Source organism: Pezoporus wallicus, unplaced genomic scaffold (genome assembly GCF_028554395.1).
Source record: "Pezoporus wallicus isolate ANWC-B61680 ecotype Strahan unplaced genomic scaffold, APGP_CSIRO_Pwel_v1 contig_5418, whole genome shotgun sequence".
Classification (NCBI taxonomy): Eukaryota; Metazoa; Chordata; class Aves; order Psittaciformes; family Psittacidae; genus Pezoporus; species Pezoporus wallicus.
Genome location: NW_026640709.1, coordinates 4355797 through 4380000, shown reverse-complemented (window position 1 = coordinate 4380000; position 24204 = coordinate 4355797). Strand labels below are relative to the sequence as shown.

The window sequence follows — 24204 nt, the reverse complement described above, 5'->3', positions numbered from 1 at the left end:
AAATAAAATCACCATATCCCAAAATGTCTAATAACAAAGCATATAGTTTGGAGGAAAAAAAAGTGCACATTTGGTGAAATGGAAGATAGCAAGCTTTTTGTCATAAAAGTTACACAGCCAGAAAAAACAAATTAAGAAAATTCTGTTCAGCTTAATATAGTCTATTCTAATTTTTTTCATTTAAGAGTAATAGACTAACATGAACCCTGTGTGGACAAGTACAAAAAGGAAAATTGTATGTTCACATATTTATTACAACTTCATATTTGCCTGGTGCAGAAAGTTTATTTCTCAAGGAACACTTCAGAAATAATTGGTCTTAGTTGCTACAATAGCCCAGATTTTTGATTCCCCATGCCTCCAGATGAATAAGATAACAAAGATTTCTTCTTTGTTGAGGACAGTTACTTTAAAGCAGCTTGAAGCTATCACAATACAAAACAAGTAATTTTGTTCTAGAATGGATTCAAACAAGCTTATCAGGATTGTTATCTATTTATAAATTATATATTTAACAGTAAAATAAGACAGACATGGCTGGAATGCTACGCATGGGGAAACACAATTAGAGATATGCAAAATTACTCAACCTAATCTCAAGCAATAGAATCTTAAGGGCACTGGGAATTTCTAGAGGAATTAAGCATTATATGTCATAAAAAGCTCAATTAAATACCCTTAGAAACCAAGCAGAGGTTCTTTCAGATCTTCCTGCAATACATAATCCTCCCAAATGTAGAATGTTTGCCTCTTCAAGCATCCCTTTTCTGTTTATTCTTTCAGACAATCTATGAAAAACACACTTTAAAATAGAATTATAATAAAAAAGTCTTCTTCAGTGTTTTTATGTTTCATATTTCACATACTTGGTCATCTTGAATTAATAGGAGTCAATGAAGATACACATTCTTAAAAACGGCTGCAGCTTCATTGGTCTAATCTATGAACTTTAAAGACCTTCATTTTATGAGCTTTCCTTAGGGTAGGTATTTCAGTGTTCTAAAAACAGGGTTATGGACTGTTAAGTTAAGCACATGTTCTGCATCAACATTTTAGTTTCAGCAGGTTATTTGGTGCCAGGTTTGCCAGTTAGTATCATCAGTCAGAAAATGTGTGCTTATTTCTCTTAACAGGTGTTTTGAGAACAGCACAGGACAGGAGAAAAACACTTCTAATATATTAATTTAGTATCTATCCTTAATTCTGAAAACCACCTTACCGTTCCCCCAAAAGCACGACAAAATTTCACCTCACGTGTTTAAGATGCAAAGAGATGGATTTGTCTGCTCATTTGTATTGCACATTATTTCTTATCTAGTAATGGGTTTACATCTACTTACAGAATGCTACCTTTTCTTGTGTAACTGATTTTAACTGTAGAAGAAAAAAGTAAAGCTGAAGCAAAAAATCCTAATATCCTTTAGATAAAGAAACATAACCAGGGACTCTCATTCAGTCTGTTCTTCTGAAGGCCATTTCTTAGTGTTTGCATCAGCTGATGTACATGGAGAAGATGTGAAAACAATCTAAAACCAAAATTGTCTTACCCACATCAGTAATTCCACAGAACTGAAATAATACCTTGCTCTTTAGAATGAATAACAGGAAAACATAACAAGATTTACACACACACACTGCTGTTACATTTGTGGGTCAGTTGAGATGGAGCTTCACAATTCTCACAAAATCCACATGCACAGATACACACTTCTTGCAGGTGTTACCTCAGACTTGGTCTGCTGAGAAGCAAAGTGAATCCCCACAGCTACCCTTGAAGGTTTAAAAGCTCAGTTTTTTGTTTCTAAATGCCCATGAAAACATTGCCGGTGCTCAGAGGCCTTTTAAAACAAAACCAAAGCTTTTAAAGCTTCAAAAGCGGTCATGGGAATTTGCTTATCAGGAGGGAATCCTAAATGAACGTCAAGATTCAGTTCCCCTGGATGTGACAATAGCCATAGCCTCTCTGCAGATCTACTGATTCTTTTAACAGATGTGTCTGATTCAAGCAAAACCTGATGAACCTTTATCCATGCTGTACATTTTACAAAATCTACTTTTAAAAGGTTTATGTCCTACTCTTCTCTGCCATACTATGAAAAAACAAAAACAAACAAAAAAAAAACACCCAAAAAAAAACAAAAGGGAGCACCACCAAAAAAACCCTACCTTTATAGATAATGTAACTAAGAAAGTAAGAGAAAGACCACCCTTCCCAAAGCCATCAACTAAAATTAAAAAAGAAGGGGGGGGGGGGAAGAGGGCAAAGCTTAGAACTTCTACTGTTATAACCTCAAATACATACAAGACAGGAAGAAAACCAACTGGCAGTTGCTTTTTAATGTATGAGAGATGATTTACAGAAAGAAATAGTATAATGCTATGTTAAAGGTCTACTTTGAAAAAACTTGTGTTTTTTTTTTTTTTTTAAAGTCTATGTTTTCTACCTCTAGCAGTCTAAAAACAAGCTAAGAAGTTCCTCACAAGTTGTTTAAAGGACTGTTATAAAAAGGCAGCAAGAAAGTAACATTTGAGTAGATCAAGGCTGCCAAATCAGTTATTTAAAGCATAAGAAGCCTGGTGGAAAAGAAGTCTTTCTTCTGAAAGTGAGATACCGGCTTTTGCTCAGCTTTAATGATCACACAAGTGAAAATTTACGGTTTCACCTGAATTTAACAGCAGCATTTCTGCCCACCATTCTCCCTTTTCTTTTGGATATAATAATCTCATTTCACTTTGTAGAAGTTGCACCCCAGTCCCATGAAACAAGACAACTCAAGAACATCTAAGGAGCATGAAGAAGGCACAAGAGCAGAGGACATGACGCTTTTTTTGTTGTCAGAAGCAATATCCTTTTCAAATTATCTAAAATAAATGAATCATGCTACAACAAACAGCTGTTTGATGGAAGACTGGAACAGAAGCCCAATACGTGGATCCCCCACTGGACTTCTGGCTGTGCATGGGTGTATGCTGCTTGTTACAGCCACAATTTGAACTAGACCCTTACATCCAAGGGTACTACAGTGGCAAGCAAAGCAGGTCCAAGTGGATTGTTCTAGAGTTTGCCTCAGCTGGAGGGTGCTTTTTTGCATAATTTCAAATTATGCACTAGACAAGTTCTTAGTCTCTTAAGAACTGAACCTTACAAGGAAATTCTCTAAGGAAGCATGTGAAATGTTTATATGTGAATAGACAAGGAGAAAAAATACACACACATCCTTACTAAGAACATAAGCAACTCATCTGAGCTCACGTAAAGCAGTCATAAAAAATAACACGAGAAAAACTCAAATCTATATTCTTTGATTATATGAAAGAAAATTACAGAAAGATAATATTTTTTTGCTGCACAAGCACACCAAGACTGAATCAATTCTGATTTCAAATATACAGACTGCTCCTATCAACTCCCACTGAAGTCAGAATTTGACCTATTGTGTACTTTATATTCACATCAATAAAGTTGGTAAGAATGCAGAAAATTGCAGAAAATTCTTTACTCGTTCTAAAGTAAAAGGATAGCTTACTTCTCTTAAACAAAACTGGTAGCCATTTGGAAGAGCTTAAAGGAGGGTTAATTGGCATACAGTAAACCTGAATTCTGACAGTGTGGACTTCTAGCAAAAATGACATTCTCTTTGGTGGTCCTAGGACTGTAGGATTAGTTTACAAGAAAGCAGTGAGGGGTTTGAAACCAAATCCTGTATGTCACTGATGAATTACCAGATTAGAAAGGCCTGACTATATGAAACATATTCCTGCCCAAAGCCAGAAGAGAAAAAAAACATCAAAAAAGGGGAAAATCTGTAGCTGAGCCTGAGTTATAGATTAATAGAATGAATGAAAGATCTTAAAAAAAAAAAAAAAAAATCAATAAATCCTTTCTTTCCTAAAACCTTGCTCATAGAGCTTTTTGCCAAACTATACTCAAAGCTAGGAATATGAACTGTTAATAAGATCTAACTCAGCGAAATAATTAGAATAATCAATTCACAGCTAAATGAAAGTGTTTCATCTATCATTGCAGATATGAACTACAGAAGATTTTCTGGAAATGGATAAGGTAGGATGAATTTCATTATTCTGAGACAGAATAAAAAAACAAAATAGAAGAAAATGGACACATACAATGTGGTTAGCTATCACCTATGCCTAACTCAAGTCACTTAAGTAAGTTTATGAACTTCAGGGAAGTTCAGATATGTTCACTTGAAACTGAAAGAAAACAGTCAAATCTGTACATAACTAAAATTTAGAAACAACTAGCACCAATAAGATTGTCTTCATTATGTTGTGGGTTTTTGTTGTTTTTTTTTTTTTTGGGGGGGGGGGGGGGGGGGTTAAACTGGAAAACTGCATTATTACTTCTTACTTGGACTGAAGAATGAGTACTGCAGTAATTTATCTTTTTAAATCCTTGCACATGAAAAGCACAGGAAACTTCTAATTGCAAGCCAGCTGAGATGCTAGTCAGATCAGCTTATCCCTGTTTCCCTAAAATGAAAGGCATCTATATGCATTAAGCCTTTTGGTAACCTCTAAATCTTAATTGTGTAATACCTTAAACTAACAATTTACCATTTTACACAAAATGAATAAAATACTACTAAAGAAAAATAAGACTTAAAGCAAAACATTAAGTCTAACTCATCTAGAAAGTTATGTCTAAATACACTACACAAGAAAGTTTTGAAACAGGATTTTTTTTGTACTGAAATACAATTGAACATGGTGACGGATGTTTTGCACAAAATATATTATGTATCTGAATACACAAAATGAATCTTTAGTGCATGGACTTAGAAGCTCATGAAATCTAATCAAAGTGTAAAGTTAAAACAAACAAAACTTAGCAGCTTTCTTTCTAATGAAAATATTTGTAGTTTAGGACTACAACAAAAGTGTCAGTTGAAAACAAATCCTACAAAGGCTGAGGTGGTGAATATTAACCCTACTGTGGGCCTCTATTTCAATAACATGACTTGCAATATACAGACTTAAGCACTGTGTAAGTCCTTGCCAGACTGAGGTCCTACTTTGGCTGTCAAAGGCACTTATGAAAATAGAAGGTCCATGATGATGTACACATAGGATCTTTAAATCCTTTGCCACTTCTTTTCTAAAAATATTTGCCATTGCTATAAAGCTAATTATTACAATAAAATCTTTAACAAGTGGCAATCATAATTTGGACTATAGCTTAACACTGAGAAACAAAAATAAAAGGTAATAATGAAATAATAATAAAAAGGTAACAGCCTTTTGACTGCAGAGAAGGCATGGGGCTTCAATAATTTTCTCAAGGCAGTGAGATGACAGTACAAGTTACACTCCTTGTGTTTAAGTGTTCTATGGACTGAATATTCTTCATTCAAAATGGTTTTCTTTACAATCTGATAGTACAGATATAGATAAGAAAATATTATTTTTTCCTGATATAAAACCTCCCTTCATACTTTTCACAAGAAACTTCTTGATACAGAACATTAGAAGACCAAAATAATGCGTGGGCATGAGCTGGATGCACAGCATACATGGTTGTTTTAAACAACTGAATTAGGTACCCAGCTGAATGGGACTCCATGAACACCAAGTTGTTGTCTCAATGAAGCACTTGGGAACACTGTTGTGAGCACCAGGACCTCAGTGTGTTAGGTACTGTACAAATAAAGCAGAAGGACAATCCCTCTCCCTTTTTTTTACTGGCAGAAGCCCAATGTAGCTCCATTGATTTCAGATGCATTAGCAAGGGAGGGCCTGATCCAAAGCTCACTGAAGTCAACCAAAGTCTTTCTGTTGGTCTAACAGGCTTTGGATTAGTCCCTAAATAAGAACAGATTTTGCCTCAGCTAAAGGATTTCACTTAAGCCCTCTGCTTGTTCAAGCATCTAGTAGAAGCTAAGAGAACACTGCGGTCCTACTGAGTAGGAGGCTGTGTTCATCCTGAACTATCCCCTTTAACAGATGTATGGGGTCAGGTCCCATGAAATAGAGAACCATCAGTAAGTGGTAAATCTGGGGTGGGAGGAATTAGGAAGGCAGCTCCAAGCTGAAAAATTCTGATTTGTGCTATTTAAGCAATGTTCCATCTTCTTTAAGCAGGAGTGTAAAATTAGACAGGGAGTTCATGCAAGTTTCTGAATTTTACGCTCGTAAATTATTTAAAACCTTAGCACCAAGTCCTGCAATAAAATTATATGCATGTATTTATCATATTCAGTTCTGCTGGACACTTGCAAATGGGGGCTGCCTTAAATCTAGGTATGCCCAACTTACAGCTGCATGTGTAAAGACTCAAGGAAAGTTTAAACAAATGTAATTGCTTAAACAAGTGTAGCCACAATAAGCTGGTGGGCATAACTCAAGATTATAAGGAAAAAAACACTCTTTACCGATCTAAGTGCCAGGGTTGTCAAAAAATTTCATGGTACAAATCACATCTTAATAGAGAATTTTCTGAATTCCCCTCTCTCACTTTCATGGCTGATCCAGCAATCCTTGTCAGCTATAGCAAATGCTCTGTTTACATAAGAAAGTAGAAGACCCCAATCCTAGCCTGTGCATGAGAAATGTTTACTGCCAAGGGTATACAAAGGTAACCATCCATAGAAGAATCTGAGCTCTTTCCACAAGTTATGCGGCTGGCAGTTTAGGACAGCACTTGGCGCAAGTTTGAGCATCTGGAGTTCACAATGGACTTCAGGCTCAGAGCAGCTGGGAAGTCAGTGGAGCAGCAGGAAAACACTTTGTCTTTCTCTTTCCTTTGCTCCCTACCCAGGCTGTAGGTAGGAATAGGGGCACTAAGCCATTATGCCAACTCTGCCACCAGACAACTTCCCTGTGTTCACTCCTTATGCTGGGGTAAAGATAGCTTCACAAACAATACAAACACAGACAAGCTTTGGGGCTGTCACTTATAAGCCACCCATATACAACAGCAGAAAATGAAGAATTTTCTATTTCCAGCTCCACACATACCTGCACATGAGGTGAATTTCTATATTTAGCATAATCAGATAACAGCAGCCAAATTCCTTAATTTTGAGTTTATTGCATAAGTCTATTCTCTCCAGCAGATTTGAATAAGTGTTAGTATTTCAAGAAATTAATTAAACTGAAAGCACAAATTAATTTTTCTCTGAGGCTCACATTAACATTTCAAAACCACCAAAGGAAAAAAGTAATTCAAAAATTTCCTGTATAAATAATAAAAAATCTGGTGTTTATTATTATTTCTCCTCCAAAATGTAAGGCATGATGAAATTTTGTTCAGAAATATTAGGAAGTATTAGACTTCTATAGATGTCTTTTTGTAGATCCTGTGAGTCTTAATGGCAGTAGTTTCTATGGGAATTGTCAAAAAATTACTAGGGTTTTTTTGTTTATTTTTTAAGATATGAGAATCATGTTTTTTTTTCCATTTATGTGGATGCATTTGACCCAAACTTTGCATATCTGAAAGCAGCAGTGCCCCTGTTATTGCTATGATTCCACACAAGAAGGATCAGGAACTTATGTGAATAGTGTCTTCCTCTTCTTTCCACCAAGAAGGAAGAACTGCTTTTAACTGATTTCCACCCCCTTCCTTTAAACCTCTGGACAGTCCATCACTGACTCATAAACAAAAGACAGACCTTTCATAAGGACTGTAACTGTGATCAAGACACCCAGTTGGTGCATTTGAAAATGTTATTTTAAGTTCTGTAGAAACTCAAATTACTGAATCTAGATCAGTATGTTTTTTTAAGACTAAGAGCAGTATTAACAGTAAAATAGTTACACAAAATGTTATAAATTTTTCCCTCTCCCCAAAATGGATATACTGCATTTCATAGTTAACAAAAACCTTCTGAATATGAAGCAGACTATTCATGGAACTGCTGCCAGTTCAGATGCCCTAAGGTTTCATTCTTAGCCACCACTGCCTGTGTACACGCTGAAAACTCTTAGGCAACAGTGCAGGGGGTATGATAGATCTTCTCATGCCAGGATGAGAAAAATCAATATCCATGTTTAAAAGACAGAACTACTGATGTGCAAGGTCACTAAACAGCCTGTTCTGTGGCCCTAGAGTACTAAGAAAATCCTACAGAAGAAGAAGAATAGTTAAAAAAAAAACCAAAACAAAACCCCAAACCAAATCAACCCTCCCCCCAAAAAAGCCAACTCCCCAAACCCCACAAAATGACAATGTATTGCACAGTCTTGTTCTACAACATCCAACATTACCCGTAGATGCCTAAGACCTAAATACGAACACAGAATCATATTTAGTGATTCTAGTCACTAGAGAGTGTGACTAGAGCATCTGGAGTTTGCAATGTAATATAGACTAATAGTGATTAGTGTATTACTATGCTTGTCTTAATCTATGTTAGTAGTTTTAGTCTATGTTACTATGCTTGTTCAGGGAGAGAGAAAAACAAAACAAACAAGCCACCCAACCAAAACTCTAGTAAACAAGGAATACATATATATATACTGATACAACAATTTTTTAAACATTGGAAACTTTACTTTAGATTTATCATCGTTATGCTGATATCACTAAAGAACCTTATCATCTTTCATTGTTCACTTCATAAGTCTTATTAATTGAAAACAATACAGAGTTCTGTGCAAAAAGGCTATTTCATTCACTTATTTTCACCTTTGTTGAAAAAAGAGGAAGTGTTAAAATAAGCAATTCAATTTAAAAATGCAGTATATCCAGCACTGCTTTTGTGAAATTCAGGGAGGCCAATAGAAGAAAGCACTTGAATTTTCTACATAACCCTGCATTCCTGGAGTATCAGAGCAGTCCGACAACAGATGACCACTTCAAACCATTCACAAAATATCTAAGTACCCTTGTGCCCCTTGTACAGATTATAGGTGGGAAGAATTGCACATCAGAGAGGGCATGTTACTTACATGAAGTCGTATCAGATTTGGTTCTGCACTTAGTTGCTCCTGGGTAGACAGATATATCCTTACTTCATGGCAACAAACTGAGGAGATGCAGTCAGGCAACCAAATTAACAGATGTGTTCCCATTGGTCATACTTGCTATTTGGATCATGCCTAGAGCTAGCAGGATAGTTAGGATGGCCATCACTGTTTCTTGATGTCATCCTATCCATATGACTATACTGCTTTATTATAGTTCCCATAACATCAGAAAGCTGCAAGTCTAAGTTTCTAGTTTTCATATGTACATTTTTATTCTTGCAAACATTTTAAAATACCCATTTACATCTACTGCATGCACAACGACTTGCACAAGCCAGTGGAAACCTCTGGTTAAAATGGTAAGAATTTATTTGAAGGTGATATCCTAAACATATAGATGCTAATCTGATTTTTAAAATCCTCCGTTTATCAAGACTTACATGTACATGGCTTAATTTTTTTGTGAATAAAAAATCTACAATAGTTTAAGTGAAGAAAGAAGTTAGAAAATAGGAGAAATTACTCACATCAACCTATAGAAATCTTCCTGCACTCACAGATCTAACAATCTCTATAGAAATCTTCCTGCACTCACAGATCTAACAATCTCTAGTACCAGTTAATTAAAAGAATCATACAATTTGAGAAAGACAAAAGTATATTTAGACATCAGAGCTGGGTTTATTAGTACCCTGTTCTCAGTTACATAAATGAGAAGTAGTTTTACAAATTGAAAGCAAAGTTTTACACCAAGTCAAAACCAGACTTGTTTGACAAATCAGAACTACAAACAAATGTGTCAAATCACATTAAGAGACAACTAAAGATAGCTGTCAAATTTCCTTCACCTATTTCCCCAGATATAAAAGCTGCTCAGAAGCTGGAGTAATCATGGAGTGGTTAGTACTCCTTGGCAAAGACAAAACAGAAAGACAAAACAGAAAGACAAAAGGCCCACAGGTTACACTGTGTAGTGCCATAATACAGTGTTTGATGCCTTCAACAAGTACTGTACTGGCAAAAATCAATTGAAAATCAGCATGATAACAGAGCATCAGTTGCCCTGTAATAGCCTTTAGCCCCCAAGGCTATGTGGGACCCTTTCATCTACCAGGCTGCCCTGACACTAGGGGTGCCGTGCCTTGCCTTGCCTGGCCTCCTCTCCCTAAGCATTCTGGAAGTGTTCTTCCTGTCTTTTACCTACTGCATTTACCTTTGTGCTGCCTTTGGCTTGGATAGAGTTAATTTTCTTTCTGGTAGCTAGTATGGGGCTATGTTCAGGATTTTTTCTGAAAACAGCGTTAATAGTACAGGGATGTTTTCATTACTGCTGAGCAGTGCTTACACAAGGTCAAGGCCTTTTCTGCTCCTCACTCTACCCCACCAGCAAGTAGGCTGGGGGTGCACAAGAGGTTGGGAGGGGACGCAGCTGGGACAGCTGACCCCAACTGACCCAAGGGGAATTCCGTACTATATGGCACCATGGTCAGTTTATAAATCTGGGGGAAGAAGGAAGAAGTGGGACATTCAGAGTTACAGTGCTTGTCTTCCAAAGTAACTGTGACATGCGATGGAGCCCTCATTTCCTGGAGATGGCTGAACACCTACCTGCTGATAGAAAGCAGTGAATTAATTCCTTGTTTTGCTTGCATGCACAGCTTTCACTTTATCCATTAAACTGTCTTTATCTCAACCAATGAGTTTTCTTACTTTTACTCTTCTGAGTCTCTCTCCCATACTGCCAGGGGGGAGGGAGCAAGCGGCTGTGTGTGGCTTAGTTGCTGGCTGGGGTTAAACCACAACAACCTTGCACAGTAAAGAGAGCTGACAGCATCACTGGATCTTTTAAACTTTCAAAAGTGGAGTTTTATTTTTCTTGGCCCAGGTTTGGAGGCTTTATATTTTCTCTTCTTTTTTTTTAAATTCTTTTAAAATTAATAGATTTCTCCTTTAAGTAAACCTACTGATTTTGGACTGCAAACATCTTCAGCTTGAAGAAAATCCCTCCAACACTATGGCTGAATACACAGAAGTGTTTCCTCTGTCATGTTTAACAAAGTACAACTCCAGAAGTAAAAGAGAAAGAAACACTGTTCAATTCCATACGAATTGTTCGCATGCAACAAAGTGGGCCTACAAATATTTCACTCATATGGTAGGTTTACTCTCAATATTTCTTTAATTACTTTCCAACAATATCTGGTTTCTGTTGAATTTACACTAGTACTTGGCATTTGGTGCAACCCCAAAAAGATAAGATACATATGTCCCCTATTCACAGTCTTGGCATTTTTACCTTAACTCAGGCACTGAAGTGATTGGTTTGAAAAATTACCTTGCTGATTAGCTGGGTTTTCTGGTAAGCATATAGTGTTAATCCTTAAATTCCGAATATGACATAAGTTGTACAAATGTTCTGTCTGACTCAACAGCAACATATCACGGCTTAAGGAGGACATGTACACTGCTCTCTGTGAGGAAAGAAACAGCTAATTGGGAGTTAGATTCAGTGTGATTATCAGCTTGTTTATGATAAGGGAGTACTCTTCTGAAAAGCACTGTAAATTCATCCCTGATTGTGGTGTTAAACCACAGCTCATATCGGCCTGCCCCCCCCCCCCCCTTTTTTTTTTGTTGGAAGGGACTTTAAACTATTTTCAGCAGATTAAGTGTCAAGCTTTGATTTTCTTCCATCTTAAAAAATAAATCAGGCACATGAGCCTGATGTCAAATTTCACTTTCTAATAGAAGAAAGGCACATTTGAAATGTTTACTATACGAATGCATTTGGGTAATTTTTCCCATGTCATTATGAACATTAGACTGACCCAATTAATATGAAATGTTTCTATGCTGCTGGAACAGACCGTGTTACAGAAAGAGTCATTTGCACAACCTGTTCATGATTATGGGCCATAAGGACACAAAGATGGCATAGACATTTGTGGACCATCTGAATTCTTACAGGGGAAGGGGAGAGGAAGAAAAAAAAAAAAAAAGGATGTTAGCTGAATGTTGTGGGTCATGTTTTTTAATCCAGAGTATTGGACATGTAACACAGCAACAAGAGCTGATCATTTTGTTTAATCACCTTTTGGATCTTTGCCAGATGATCTCTGTTGAGAGCGCTGCAAACAGAGAGAGATGAACTGCGTCTAACATGCCACTAGAGCTTTCCCGTAAATGTCTGAGAACTGAATCCAACCAGAATTTAGTCTCGGAGCAGAAAGGGATACATTTAAAAACTATGTGCATTAACTATACTTTTCCCCATAGAATCCTCACTTGGCATGAATAATTTACCCTCTCTTATGCTAATGGGATCATGAAAGTATCCCTGTGTCTTCAGTGCAGCTATTCTCAGCTTTCAGTAATTACCCCACCCAGTGAAAATAACATGGCTTCTGCAGCTGAATGGCCTACTAGTACCTGGCAATTAGAAAGATCATGGCTGACAGAGAAGCAGTCCAGAGATGGACACACAAGCTCCGGCAGCCTGAGGAGCAGTTTGAAAAATTAAAGGCCTTCCACTGTGAACATTTCCATAGTTGCACGGAGAGAGCAGCTTCTTCAAGGGCATTTTTATTTTTTAAAGCTGACACAGAGGATTCTAATGCGCTGTCCGGGCACCCTAATATTAAGGAATAACAACATGTCTTGGTCAACAACAGTTAAAATAAAGCTTGTGGCTTTTTTTAGATTAGTACCATCTTGTTAAACAAGAGGGAGAGAATTAAAAAGTCAATTAATGTGTGTCCTTCAGTATCTGACAATTTTATCAGCTATACAAAGGAAAATTCTGTAGTATTCCATTAACTAAAAGTTTTAAAACCCACTATAAAGAACCAGGCTTTGATCTCTGTCCATAGCACTCCATGCTAGGTAGTTCACTATGTAAAAATTATCAGGCTAAAACATCTGGGAAAGAAAGCTATGAAACAGCAGGGAATGTGGCTGGTTTATTGTTTATCTTTTGTTTATGAGGCAGTATTCAAGTTTAATTACTACTCTAAATTAAACTCTAACAGGCATCAGGAGACATCTCTTTACATGACTAAGTTGAAAAAAATAAAAAAAATAAATCCAGAGATTCCAGCACTAGATCTTTCAAATAACTTGGCATATATAGGAAGAAATTACTCAGTCTGTAACAACACAGGAAGACATTTAAGCACTAGCTACTGTATGTTTGAATGTGTTGTGTTATGAAACCTTTAATATTGTAACAAACATACAATTATAATTTAGCAAATGGAATGTTATCTAACGTTTGGAGGCAAATTGGGTTAGGCTGAATAGGATCCAAGATGGGAAGAACAGCCTAAGGGGGAATTCTACTTTTTTCATTTTGAAATACAAATACATAAATATACGTGTATACACACACATGTATACACATACAGATATTTAAAACCACCCAGAAACATGAAGTCAGAAGCAAACCTCTCAACAGCAACTATCTCTTAAGTAAAATTGTTTAGTTATTTTCTCTGAACGTTCACCTACCAAAAGGAGGAAAGAGTTTGCTATGTTTACTGTAACAGTAAGTGACCAGTTGTGGATGAACTTAGCTGTAGGAAAAAATAAAACTTGAAAGCAACTAGCAAAAGATTATTCCAGATGGCATCTGTCATATTGTATTTAGGGTTATTTTAAAGAGATTACTGCTACTATGAAAACATTCCACTGACAGAGTTTTCCTGTGCTGAATTTGAAACCCCAGCACAATATATCACAAATATGGAACTAAAAGATTTCTAATGCATATATAAATTTTTATTTATACCTAGATATAAAAACCCTAAATGGATTAAAAGCTAAGAGTGAGGTAAGAACCTTAAATACAAGTATATGTTAAACCACCACCTTCCCCATTCTAAGCTTTAGTTTAACAAAATGTGAGCAATCTGCAATTGCCACCAGCCAGATTATTAGCAAAACTGTATAGTGAAGCAAAGATTCACTATGACATTTCAATACTATTTATGGAATAGAGAATAGGGACATAAATGTTCAGCGACCCCAACAGTCAAAGAGAAACTGCAAAAAGATGTATTTGTTCATGTAATAGGAAGAAAAGACAGGATGTGAGGATACTAAAATGTGACTATATTTAGCTAAGCTGGTTCTGGCATCATTATGGTTAATGTGCATGTGGTGTGCAGTGTGAGCTCAGCAGTTACTGGGCCAACTGTCTCAGTATTTCTGGGAATTCTGCCTATTCACAGTGCAGGGATTGTTCAATTGCTGCAAAATGTACAAAATGAATTTTACAAAAATGAATTGTAAGGAAGGCCCCATTACAACGATTTTACAGCTAAGATGTCAACATCAATTTTTCTTTCATGCATAGCTAATGATTAAAACAACATATTCCATTTGCCTAAGAATTTATTTTATATTGGCACATCAAAATATTGAAATACAAAGTTATCTTTAGTCTATCCTTATTATTCATTGCTGCTGAACCCACACCATTGTTCAAACCATGAAAAAATAAAGCAAACTTGGCAAGAAATACTTAAAACAAAGGCTAATCAATACTCTCCAATTTGTCAACATCTCAATTACAGCAATGGAAAAAATGTAAATTTCATGTGCTTTGAACACTAAGGGGTCTATTCTTCTGTCAGTGCACATGCATAACTCCCATCACCATTAATGGGAATTACTCATACATATCAACACAAGGACGGGCCCCTCAAACTTGAAAGGAAAAGATGAATTAATAAAGGCTACTCTCTTCCTGCATCTTCCTCAGCTGAAAAAAGTCATTGTTCTTTAAGAGTTTTTCATACTTTATACAGTTCACCTTTATGAGAGCTGTGCCTTCTGACATAATGCCTCTCCAGTGAAGCATTATTTATTAGCAAGTTTGATTTTTCACAGTCTGGATATTTGAGCACTTCTATTAGGAATTTCCTCTCTTGCAAAAAGTGGCTCTTTTCCAATAAAACCATACCCTATAGCTTTGTAGGTAAAAATACAAAGAAATAAAAATATATTCTGAATTCTTATGATAAATATGTATACTAGCTTCAGCAGGCTTACATATACATACAGAACTAGGAAAAAGAAGTTGTAGCATTAGCTTTTGGATATTAAGTTTTCAGAGACTTTGCATGAGTGTGTTATTTTGTTAACAAGAACTTATCCTTCTCCTTTTCCTACCTATTGGAGTTTGGTTCAAAGCTTTACAGAGTTTTCAGTAGAGTTTCTATACCAGGACAGGCCTTTCGGCATTATCAGCTAGTTTTGTAAACAGATTTGATTTGTATACTATAATTATTACAAGACGGTATATAATGGAGAAGTATACTACCTAATTTTTCCAACACGCATTAATCCAGAGACATAACCTGGGATGAACACATAATTGCAGCTAATATCTTAGTGGACTTTGCCCCAGACCAGATGATAAGTCTTTGCCACAGAAAACTATTGTGGCCAAATCTGTGGGCCAAACATCAAGCTGTCAGAAAAGTGTTTCAAAACTACTTTAAAATATTGCTCTAGAGAGTAGCCTATATTACATATAAAGGGGCAGATCTTCATTCAGCACAAGCAGTTCCATTAAAAAAAAAACACACAAAAAAAAAACAACAACCCACACCAAATCAAAAAAACCCATACAACAATAAACTACTCACATGGGTAAAGCAAAGTGGATGTGATGCCCATTTCTATCTTTACTGCTGCATAACTTAGAAGAAGTTTCTTGTTTCTGGCTTCTCACTTATGGTCAAGTTTATCACCCCAGGCCTAATCCTAAAAAGATGCTGAACTTCCTGAAAGGTCCTGAAAGAACACAGCTTTCATCTGGCTTGGCTGAATCAGGCCCTTTGAGTGACTGAACTAAGAATATGACAAATCAGGTATACAATCCCAGTATCATAAAATATAAAACTGAAACTATTCCCTAGTGCTTTCCTGTAGACCACATGTTTTTAAACCTTAAAAAGATTTATTTCCCACTTTTCATGCATAAACTGACATATTATTTGAAATATCCCATAAAGAGATTAAATAGGAATTAAAGTCTGGGAGCATCATATCCATCACTGGGGTACAAACTCATGAAGAATTCTAGATGTCATTTAGCCTTGCATGTAAAGGCAGTGGCTGTTTTCACTTTGTTTCACAAAGAATAAGGAAAACACAATACCTCAGAAGACTTTCAGATGTGTTTTTCCCTGCTCCAAAGAAAAGGGTGGATGATAAAGCTACACACACCTTTTAATCTTCCACTTAGGGTTTTTACACATGTATTCCCTGGCAAAAACCCCAGGGTCTTCTCTTTCCCCTCCCTTTCTCTTAGCCCCTTTCCTGCCATCTCCCTTGCTATAACTCAGCTAACCCAACAGAACCAGTCAGTTTTAAATTTCAGTTGGGACCTCGGTGACCTGTTAATGAATCTACAGAGAGGAGAAAAACTCACAGTGTTGAGTTATGCCTGGTGTTGCTAGCTGACTTGGAGTCAGAAATGCTTGAAGCGTTAACGTAATTGCAAGAATGTGAAAAATGAAGCGTTGGGCTCCTGAGCAAAGTGAAAGGTCAAAGCAAGCCCTACACAAAACAAGTCTCTGGAAGATGGCCTCATTAGACCATTAAATCAGCTTCTTCTTTTTCCCCTTTGCAAGATGTTTAGAGTGTTTTATTTTTATTATTGGATATATTCAACTCTTCCCATGGCAGGGGGAAAGTTATCAGGCACACTACACACTTACTAATCTTTAAAATGGTATTGCACAGCGTTGATCTGCATTTGTGGAGCTAAACTGGAATAAGTCAATAAATGCCTGGTAGATTACAGGTCTCTAGTACTTTGGTTTGCTAGATGATCAATAGGTTGTATAGCTTAGTTCTCTGTTGAACAAGTGAGGTGACGTGTTAAGAACAACATAGACACTCATCACTAATAAAATTAGGATAATCTTTCAACATTTACTGCCTGAAGGCTCCTTTTTTAACTCTTTAAATGCCAGCATGTTTCTAATAATATCAGACACCAACTAGGTTAACCCTTTTGATGCCAAAGGGCAGTCACTCACTGTTGTGGAGAAACTGTCCTCCATAAACAGACAAAATGCCTATACCTTTAAGAATTATGGGTGGATTCTCCTGTGTAATAAATAGATAGACCTCACACAGAGAAAGCCCACAAAAATTATGTCATCACTCACCCAACTGCTTTCTACCACCACACCTCCCCACCCAAAATAATATAATCACAAGCCATACATCATAGACTTAAGGAAAGCAGAGACCCCTGGAAAGAGTGTTCTCAAGAGCCAGAAGAGACTGACTGTAGCTTGAATCAATCTCTGCTGCCACCAGGCATCAGTGAAGGAGACCATAAGTTGCTAATGTAACTCAATATTCTCTAACGAGCTCCCATTCCCAAGAAATCCTTTGGGGCAAGTGTTATATGGGAAGCAGCATTTGTGGAAGGTCTTGAATGAAACCTTCATTTGTGAAACCAAGTTAACCCCAAAAAGTAACTGCACCTGAATAGCTCCAGAGGGCATCCACCCATCTTGGTATTGCCTGGGACTGACTCGCTGCTAGTTCACAAGTTATGAAGTAAATCCTGCTCCCTCTCAAGGAAACGAGGAAAACTCAATACAGGACTCCCTCTCTTTAGTCTCTCCCAAGGCTGAAGGGGGAGAGCAATCCAAAGCTGTCTCCAGTGGGAATTTTGCCGCTGCTGTAGGATCATACATCTTTCAGCTGACAGCGGCTGAGTGGAATGCTGATTTGCCCCTGGACGACTGCTTTCCTTTAAAAGGCCCAGCTGAGCACAAAAGGAAGCATACTAGCGATGTTTTAACCTGCTAGACTGTGCAGCACTAGTGACTGATTTCTGGCTCTTCAGCAGTTGTTCTCCTTCTGCAGAAATGAGTGTAACAGGTTTAAATTGTACATATTACCAGAAACCTCAGTCTCTAATGGGAAGTTGGCGCAGGTGTCATCAGCTATTTTTTCTTATGCTTAGCAATACTTCTCAAGCACCCCGAGTTACGTTACAGGAAATCAGAGACTAGTGAAGTGCAAGATCTCTGGATGTCAATACAAGGTATTTATTTAGAGCAAGCATGGCTCAATGAAGAAACTCTTCTCATTTCTGAAGTGTTGCTGGTGCAGAGTGGAGATACAGGTGTGAGAAATTTCTTCCCTAAGCATGGAATGAAAACACTGTGGAAGACAACTAAAAGGAATCGTTTTTGAGTATGCAAATGATCATCTGCTACACGAAGCATCTTAGCCACAATATATAATGAATGGCCAGCTAACAGACATAACACCTATTCACTGCTTAGCCGTCAAGCTCTCCCTTTATTAGCTGATGAAACCGTAATGGTTCACACTGGGCTTGGTACAGCTCTAATCCAATCACACAGAAAAAAATTCCATGTGATTCATATTGGAGCTGGATCACACCTTGTGCCATGGTTGCATTTTATCAGCAATAAGTTTAACAAATGTATAAACAATTCATACAAATAGGAGACAAACCCAAACCACTCTACCAGAAACAAACTTTGCAAGTTCCTAGAATCACAAGGGGTATGACACCAGATCGTGAGACAGACAAGGGGATGGAGCTCTGTGCCAAACAGTGGGCCACGTGAGAGACATGAAATCACATATCTGCTCTGCTGCCTAAGCGTGGCAAATACTGTGGTGGGAAGCAGCCTGCAGTGCAAGGCTAGTCAGCACAGCTCTCACCCCGCAGGCTGCTGCTCTCTCCAGTTTTGGAATCCCACACAGCCAGTAGGATAGCAAACCTCTCAGCTGGATCTGTTTGGCACGCATAACCCCCAAGTGGGGGAAACAGAGTGGCAAAATGTTGCAGATGGACAAGGTGGAGGAAGCATATCATAAGACCTTGTAAAGGTAACGTCTTGCTAGTTAAGACTTACATGTTTACAAAAAAAACCAAACCCAAGAACAGAGCTCACCTTAAACTTTGGTCTTAAAGAAATCAATTCCAATTTGATCCAAGAGCGACAGTAGACCATCTTTCCCAACTTTTAGCACTTGAGGCTTGATTCTTATACTTTCTGGAGTCACTTCTAACAAGCAAGTGTAACACACTATCATATCAGAATGACAGACTTTGACACTCACTCAGGATGGATGCAAATGACCACACACAAGGTGCAATTCAGTAGGAAATAAAACAAAAAACTCTGAAATAATAATCAAACCTCCCAAACCCATAAGAAGGCTTCACTGTATAGATGCAGCAGAGGTTTTACAGTTCAGGTACCTCTCTCTTTACCATTCTGAATCCAGATTTTCAGAAGCAGAAGCAAATTTGTACAAGCAAACATTGCAATAAACATTTTTCTGTCCAGTTCAGGCTTTGATTCTACTTTAGACAATTTAGCAGCTTCAAAATCTTATATAGGAGTCACTTCCCCAGTGAACACCACAGGTTGAATTCTCCATCTATAACCCAGCTCAAACAACTGCATCACAGCTGGAAAGCATGTCTGTCATTATATTTACTTACACCACACAAAAATAAACTGTAGATAACCAAATTTGTAAAGGAATTGGCAGAACTAATCAATTGTTATTACAAAGCTTGTTTGAAGATTAGATATTTCACTCTGAAATAATAGTAAAATGCAGCTAAGTAGGTTAGGAAAAGGAAATACCGTCTCCCTAAGTTACAGCTGATTATACTGCAAGTCTGCCACTCCATGTTTACTCTAAGGCAGATGTACTGATATAATAAAAAAAGCTGGAGTTATTTTAGTCATGCCTACTTTGCGGAGGGAAAAAAGTTTGACCTTTTACCTTGCTCGCTGCTGTTGTCTCCACTCTGGGAAGCGTGGCCCCCGCTGGAGGGCCCCGGTGTGCCTGCCGAGTGCGTTGAGGTTGCATCATCGTGGTCTCTCCAAGATGAAGGATTCTGGTGTCAGAGTGCCAAGGAATTTTTTCGACAGTTCCCATTCCAATGAAGCAAATGAAGAACAGAAAGAAAACCAGGAGAAAAGGGGAGGAGGGGGGAAAAGCATACACATTAGCATTTGTGAAATGTGTCAAACACCAATACTGTTTGCACAGTGTAATAATTTTTGAGCAAAGATAAGCAGAGAAGGTACAAAGGTTTAGTTGGTGAAATAAATGACAGATATTTTTCTTTTTTAAATTTTCCAAATACTGGTCTGGATTTAATTTTTAAATAGTTCTGCAGAAGAATATTTCAATAGAGTAAGAAAAAAAAAAGTTTGTTAATGTTAATGACCTATACAGAAGGGTGATGAGCATCAACCTGCACATTTATGACACTAGGTGTTCACATTAAAATCAGGATAGTTGGTATGCAAACTATCTCTCCTCACTTTGTTTTTGCATACTAACTAGAGATGGGAGGGGAGAGGAAGAGGAGAAAAACTGTTTCAAGAAGCAGAGGAGAATGTGTATGGGAGAGGAGCATGTCCTCACACCCTACCCTCTCTCTCACCCATTTGAATGCTGGAAATTTTCAAACAAATGCAAAGTTGTGAGGAAAAAAGCAAGCTTTCTCTGAAAGATGTTACATACCAGGGAAGATACTTCCTCACCCCCCCACTAGCACCTTGATATGACACATTTCAAAAGACTTTCTAGGTGTATCACTCTAACAGTTCACTTACAAGTATGTCAAGAATAACCACCAGGTGATTATATAAAATAACATGTATAGTGATTTTTATGTATTCTTTCTACATTACTATGCATAAAACATGACAAAAGGGAATGCAAAAGACAGACATATGAAGTTTGCAAAACTTGGCTTAAGTAAGGCCTCAACTACTGTACTTTAGTCACATAATTCATGCATGCTTTCTAATTTATTAGGTACTGGCTTTCCCGGGGAGAGGAGCTGCTATTTAAATGACTAAGTGAGGAAAACTGAATGTTACAGTTTAGTGCTACTTTGTTGAGTGTATTCTCCTCCTGTCCTCCTCCCCTTTCCTGATCATTCCCAATACCCTGCTGTTGCTTAAAGGAAAACAGGAATTTTACTGTACAGGAAGAGCTTTATCAGCACCACATGAAGGCAGGCAAGAGATGGAATTTCCTCTGGCAGAAAAAGAGAGCAAGAACACATGAAACAGATCAGACTAGGGGCTGGACCTGCATTACTTGTCACCTGTATGTGGCAAGTTAAATCAAGTGCATTATAATAATTCAACACAAAGCAAACAAAAAATCCTCCCCCAAAAAAAAACAAAAACAAAATAATCCAAAACAACTGAAAAACCCAAAACCAAAACAAAATTGCTTCTGAGGTTTGAGTATGTCTTAAATCTTCATTGTGAAATAACACCAGACTATTAAAGCACGTGGAAATCCTGGAAGCAGCAAGCTACAGGCTTGAGTAAGTTCTTTGAGCACGGCTGATTCTGACCTCATCTACCCTGACGTGTAGTAGGAATAAGTTCAACAAAATCAACCGATTTGCCCATTGTAAAATTCAGTGTAAGTGTGATTGGAATCAGGTCCCAAAATATATATTGAAACATCTCAAAGTAATCTCCTACCACTGATTAGTACCACATGCTCTATAGCAATGCAAAATAGAACTGCCAAATAACGGCTTGCTACAATACCCAGTAACATAAATCTAACGGTCCTGACCCAGAGCGCAGCAGAGACAAAGGGAAGAGCTCACAACTTCAAAAGGCTCCCAGCAAAGCCCTAGGTGACAAAAAAGTAAGAAGGATCCAAATCCCCTTCACCTTACACAGACACACACGTGCACCCAAGTACATGATTCCATGGGAAGGAGATATGAGTAAAATCAGAAGACAGTCCAGGATTTAAAATTAGCCTAACCTGTCAGCGCAACATACAGCACAACAGCACTTATGGCACAAAACCCCCACCCCCTTCCAAAACCTAGAGGACTGATTTACTTTTCCTCACACGGAACCACAAAAGGAAAAAAAAACAAAACACAAACCAAAAATTAGTATTTTATATTCACTGAGGTTGCAGTATTTTTAGATCTCAGAAATCACTATTAATATTGCAATCCCCCTGTTTCATTTAAAAAAAAAACCACCCAAAACAAGAACATTTTATAAAGTCAGGTGGAAACAAACACAAAAAGAAAGATAAGAACTCTTGAAAGTTCAAGCAACCCAGACGTTACTAAAAAGAAAAAGTTGAAAATAAGGTTACCAAAGAGTTCAGATGGAAATAAAATGTAAAAACTGAGCAAGTTTCTTTACAGCCTGGATTAAAACACAGCTATCGCTTATGAGCTTTCTCTTTTTATCTGTGAGTTAGGAAGCCACTCAAATAGCTTCAAGCTGAAGGCAAACAGCAGACAGGAGCTCTTCAGCCCTCTGCAGCCTCTTAGCGTCAGCTGTTTGCCGGATGGTAATCAGATAAAAAGCAAGAAGAAATACATGAAAAAAAGAAAGAAACAATAGCATAGCATGAGTTTAGCCCTCCAACATCAGGCTGGAACCTTCTTTTAGAAAATGTAATAATTGTAACGTGTTCATCTAGGGTAAACTTTTCAGGGAGCACAGTGAGTTATGTTAATTTTATGCACTGCAGGCTCTCTTAAGCTGGCTGCTGTTGGACCTCCTTATCACACATATGAAAATTACAATAATTAACTGGTAACACCTCAGATATGTTTTAAGGCAAATGTCATCCAAAACCTATCATACTGTATTTCAAAAGCTAGACTGGCCTCAATGTTTCAAAACCCTAACAAGTTGGAGAGGCTCACTGAGTAAGACTCCTGCAGCTGAAAACACTTGATGCCTCTACCAGGCTGAGGTTGTTCTTGACCCCAGTTTGTAGATCTTATTTTAGAAAGACAGACTGTATTGATTGGGAATTTCTTGTGACACAGCTTTCTTGAGGAAGCAATCTGGCAGAATTTTGCTGAAGGACAGAAATAATAAGATGGGATACTTATAAGATGTGACAGTAGAATGTTGAAGAAATTTGAAAGGGAGGGAAATAGCTAGACTTTAATATAAAAAATGACAAATAACTCTAGGGGTGGAGTTTACAGCCTCATAAAAAGGCAGCATTCTTTTGCTTTGGACTACGATCATTGTATGTGTCAGTGAACTTCTCTTTTCCTCCCCCAAACTGCTTCCAACTTTGCATCTCTCAAGAAAATTTCTTGGTCAAATGCCTAATCATAAGTAGTTATTTTATGTATGCCTTCACACAAAAAAATGGAACAAAATGACACATCTAAAGTGTACTTCACTGGAAATACTATATCAGTATAGGTTAGGTACCTAAACAGATCTGCTGACATTTACTGCATTTTTTCTATTAATTTCAATGAAATTTGTATTAAGCTATCACACTGTATAAAACCAAACCCACCCCACCCCCCCAACAAAAAACACCCACAAACCAAACAAAAAAAGACAAAACAAACAGAAACCCAAAATGTTAGCAGGGCTTCTCATATCTTCTTGCAAGTTTAGTAATATACTTTGCAGAAACACATTGACAAGTGTGGATGATGTCTGCCAAAATGCAATTGCCTGGTTTGTGTACGTGTGCATACTATAAAATTTTCACACACATATGACCTAAACTAATGCCAAATACCACAGAAGGTAAACAGCACACATGTATCTATTCCCAGTAGTTTTAATAATTGGGATTCAAATATGGTGCTGCTCTTGCTCTTACCTAATTGTGTTAAAGAGCAGTTAAAGAGCAGGAGAAAAGCAGTGAATACTGAGTAGAGCACAATAGAAGGAGATGGAAAATAGATACAAGAAGCTAGGTCTCCAGGGGCAGTATTTTCTATTTGCTGGGCTACAGACTCACAGCTGATAATGCAAGTTGTAATTAATATAAAAGCAGGAGACAATATGGGGAAAGCTTGTACTAGCAGGGCCACAGGAGATCACTCTGCTGCTATCCACTGTTTCTCATTTACACACACAACCTTCTCTAGAAAACACAATTTTGCCAGTGCTTTTTCCCTTGAAAGTTTAAAAAAAAAAATAAAATTGATTTAGCACCACCATAGAATTTTGCTAAATCTAGAAAGGGGCAACAGAAAGGACAAGAGTCTCCTGGTATATAAAGCAAAGCTGACGCATTACGTTTTTGTTGATGTGGTGAACCTGGTGGAAACTATGAGAGATTTTAACTGACACGGGATTTCTGGAACAGAGATGTTGTAACAGAAAAATTTGATATAGGATAACCTTCTGTTAAATTGCAATTTTTACTTTCTATGCCCAGAATTTCCACTGAGCAAAGTCTGCCTAGTTT

At 37.4% G+C, this 24204-nt stretch overlaps 1 protein-coding gene across 12 annotated transcripts in view; it reads right to left on the bottom strand.

Annotated features, from left to right (window-relative positions):
* The window catches only part of MEIS2 (Meis homeobox 2), a 175414-nt gene that overhangs the window by 139094 nt on the left and 12116 nt on the right, over window positions 1-24204 (bottom strand). For all 12 annotated transcript variants that reach the window (XM_057420185.1, XM_057420183.1, XM_057420191.1 and 9 more), the window contains exon 7: window positions 19741-19855. In XM_057420185.1, the coding sequence (XP_057276168.1) occupies window positions 19741-19855 (115 nt within the window). The remainder of the gene's footprint in view (window positions 1-19740; window positions 19856-24204) is intronic.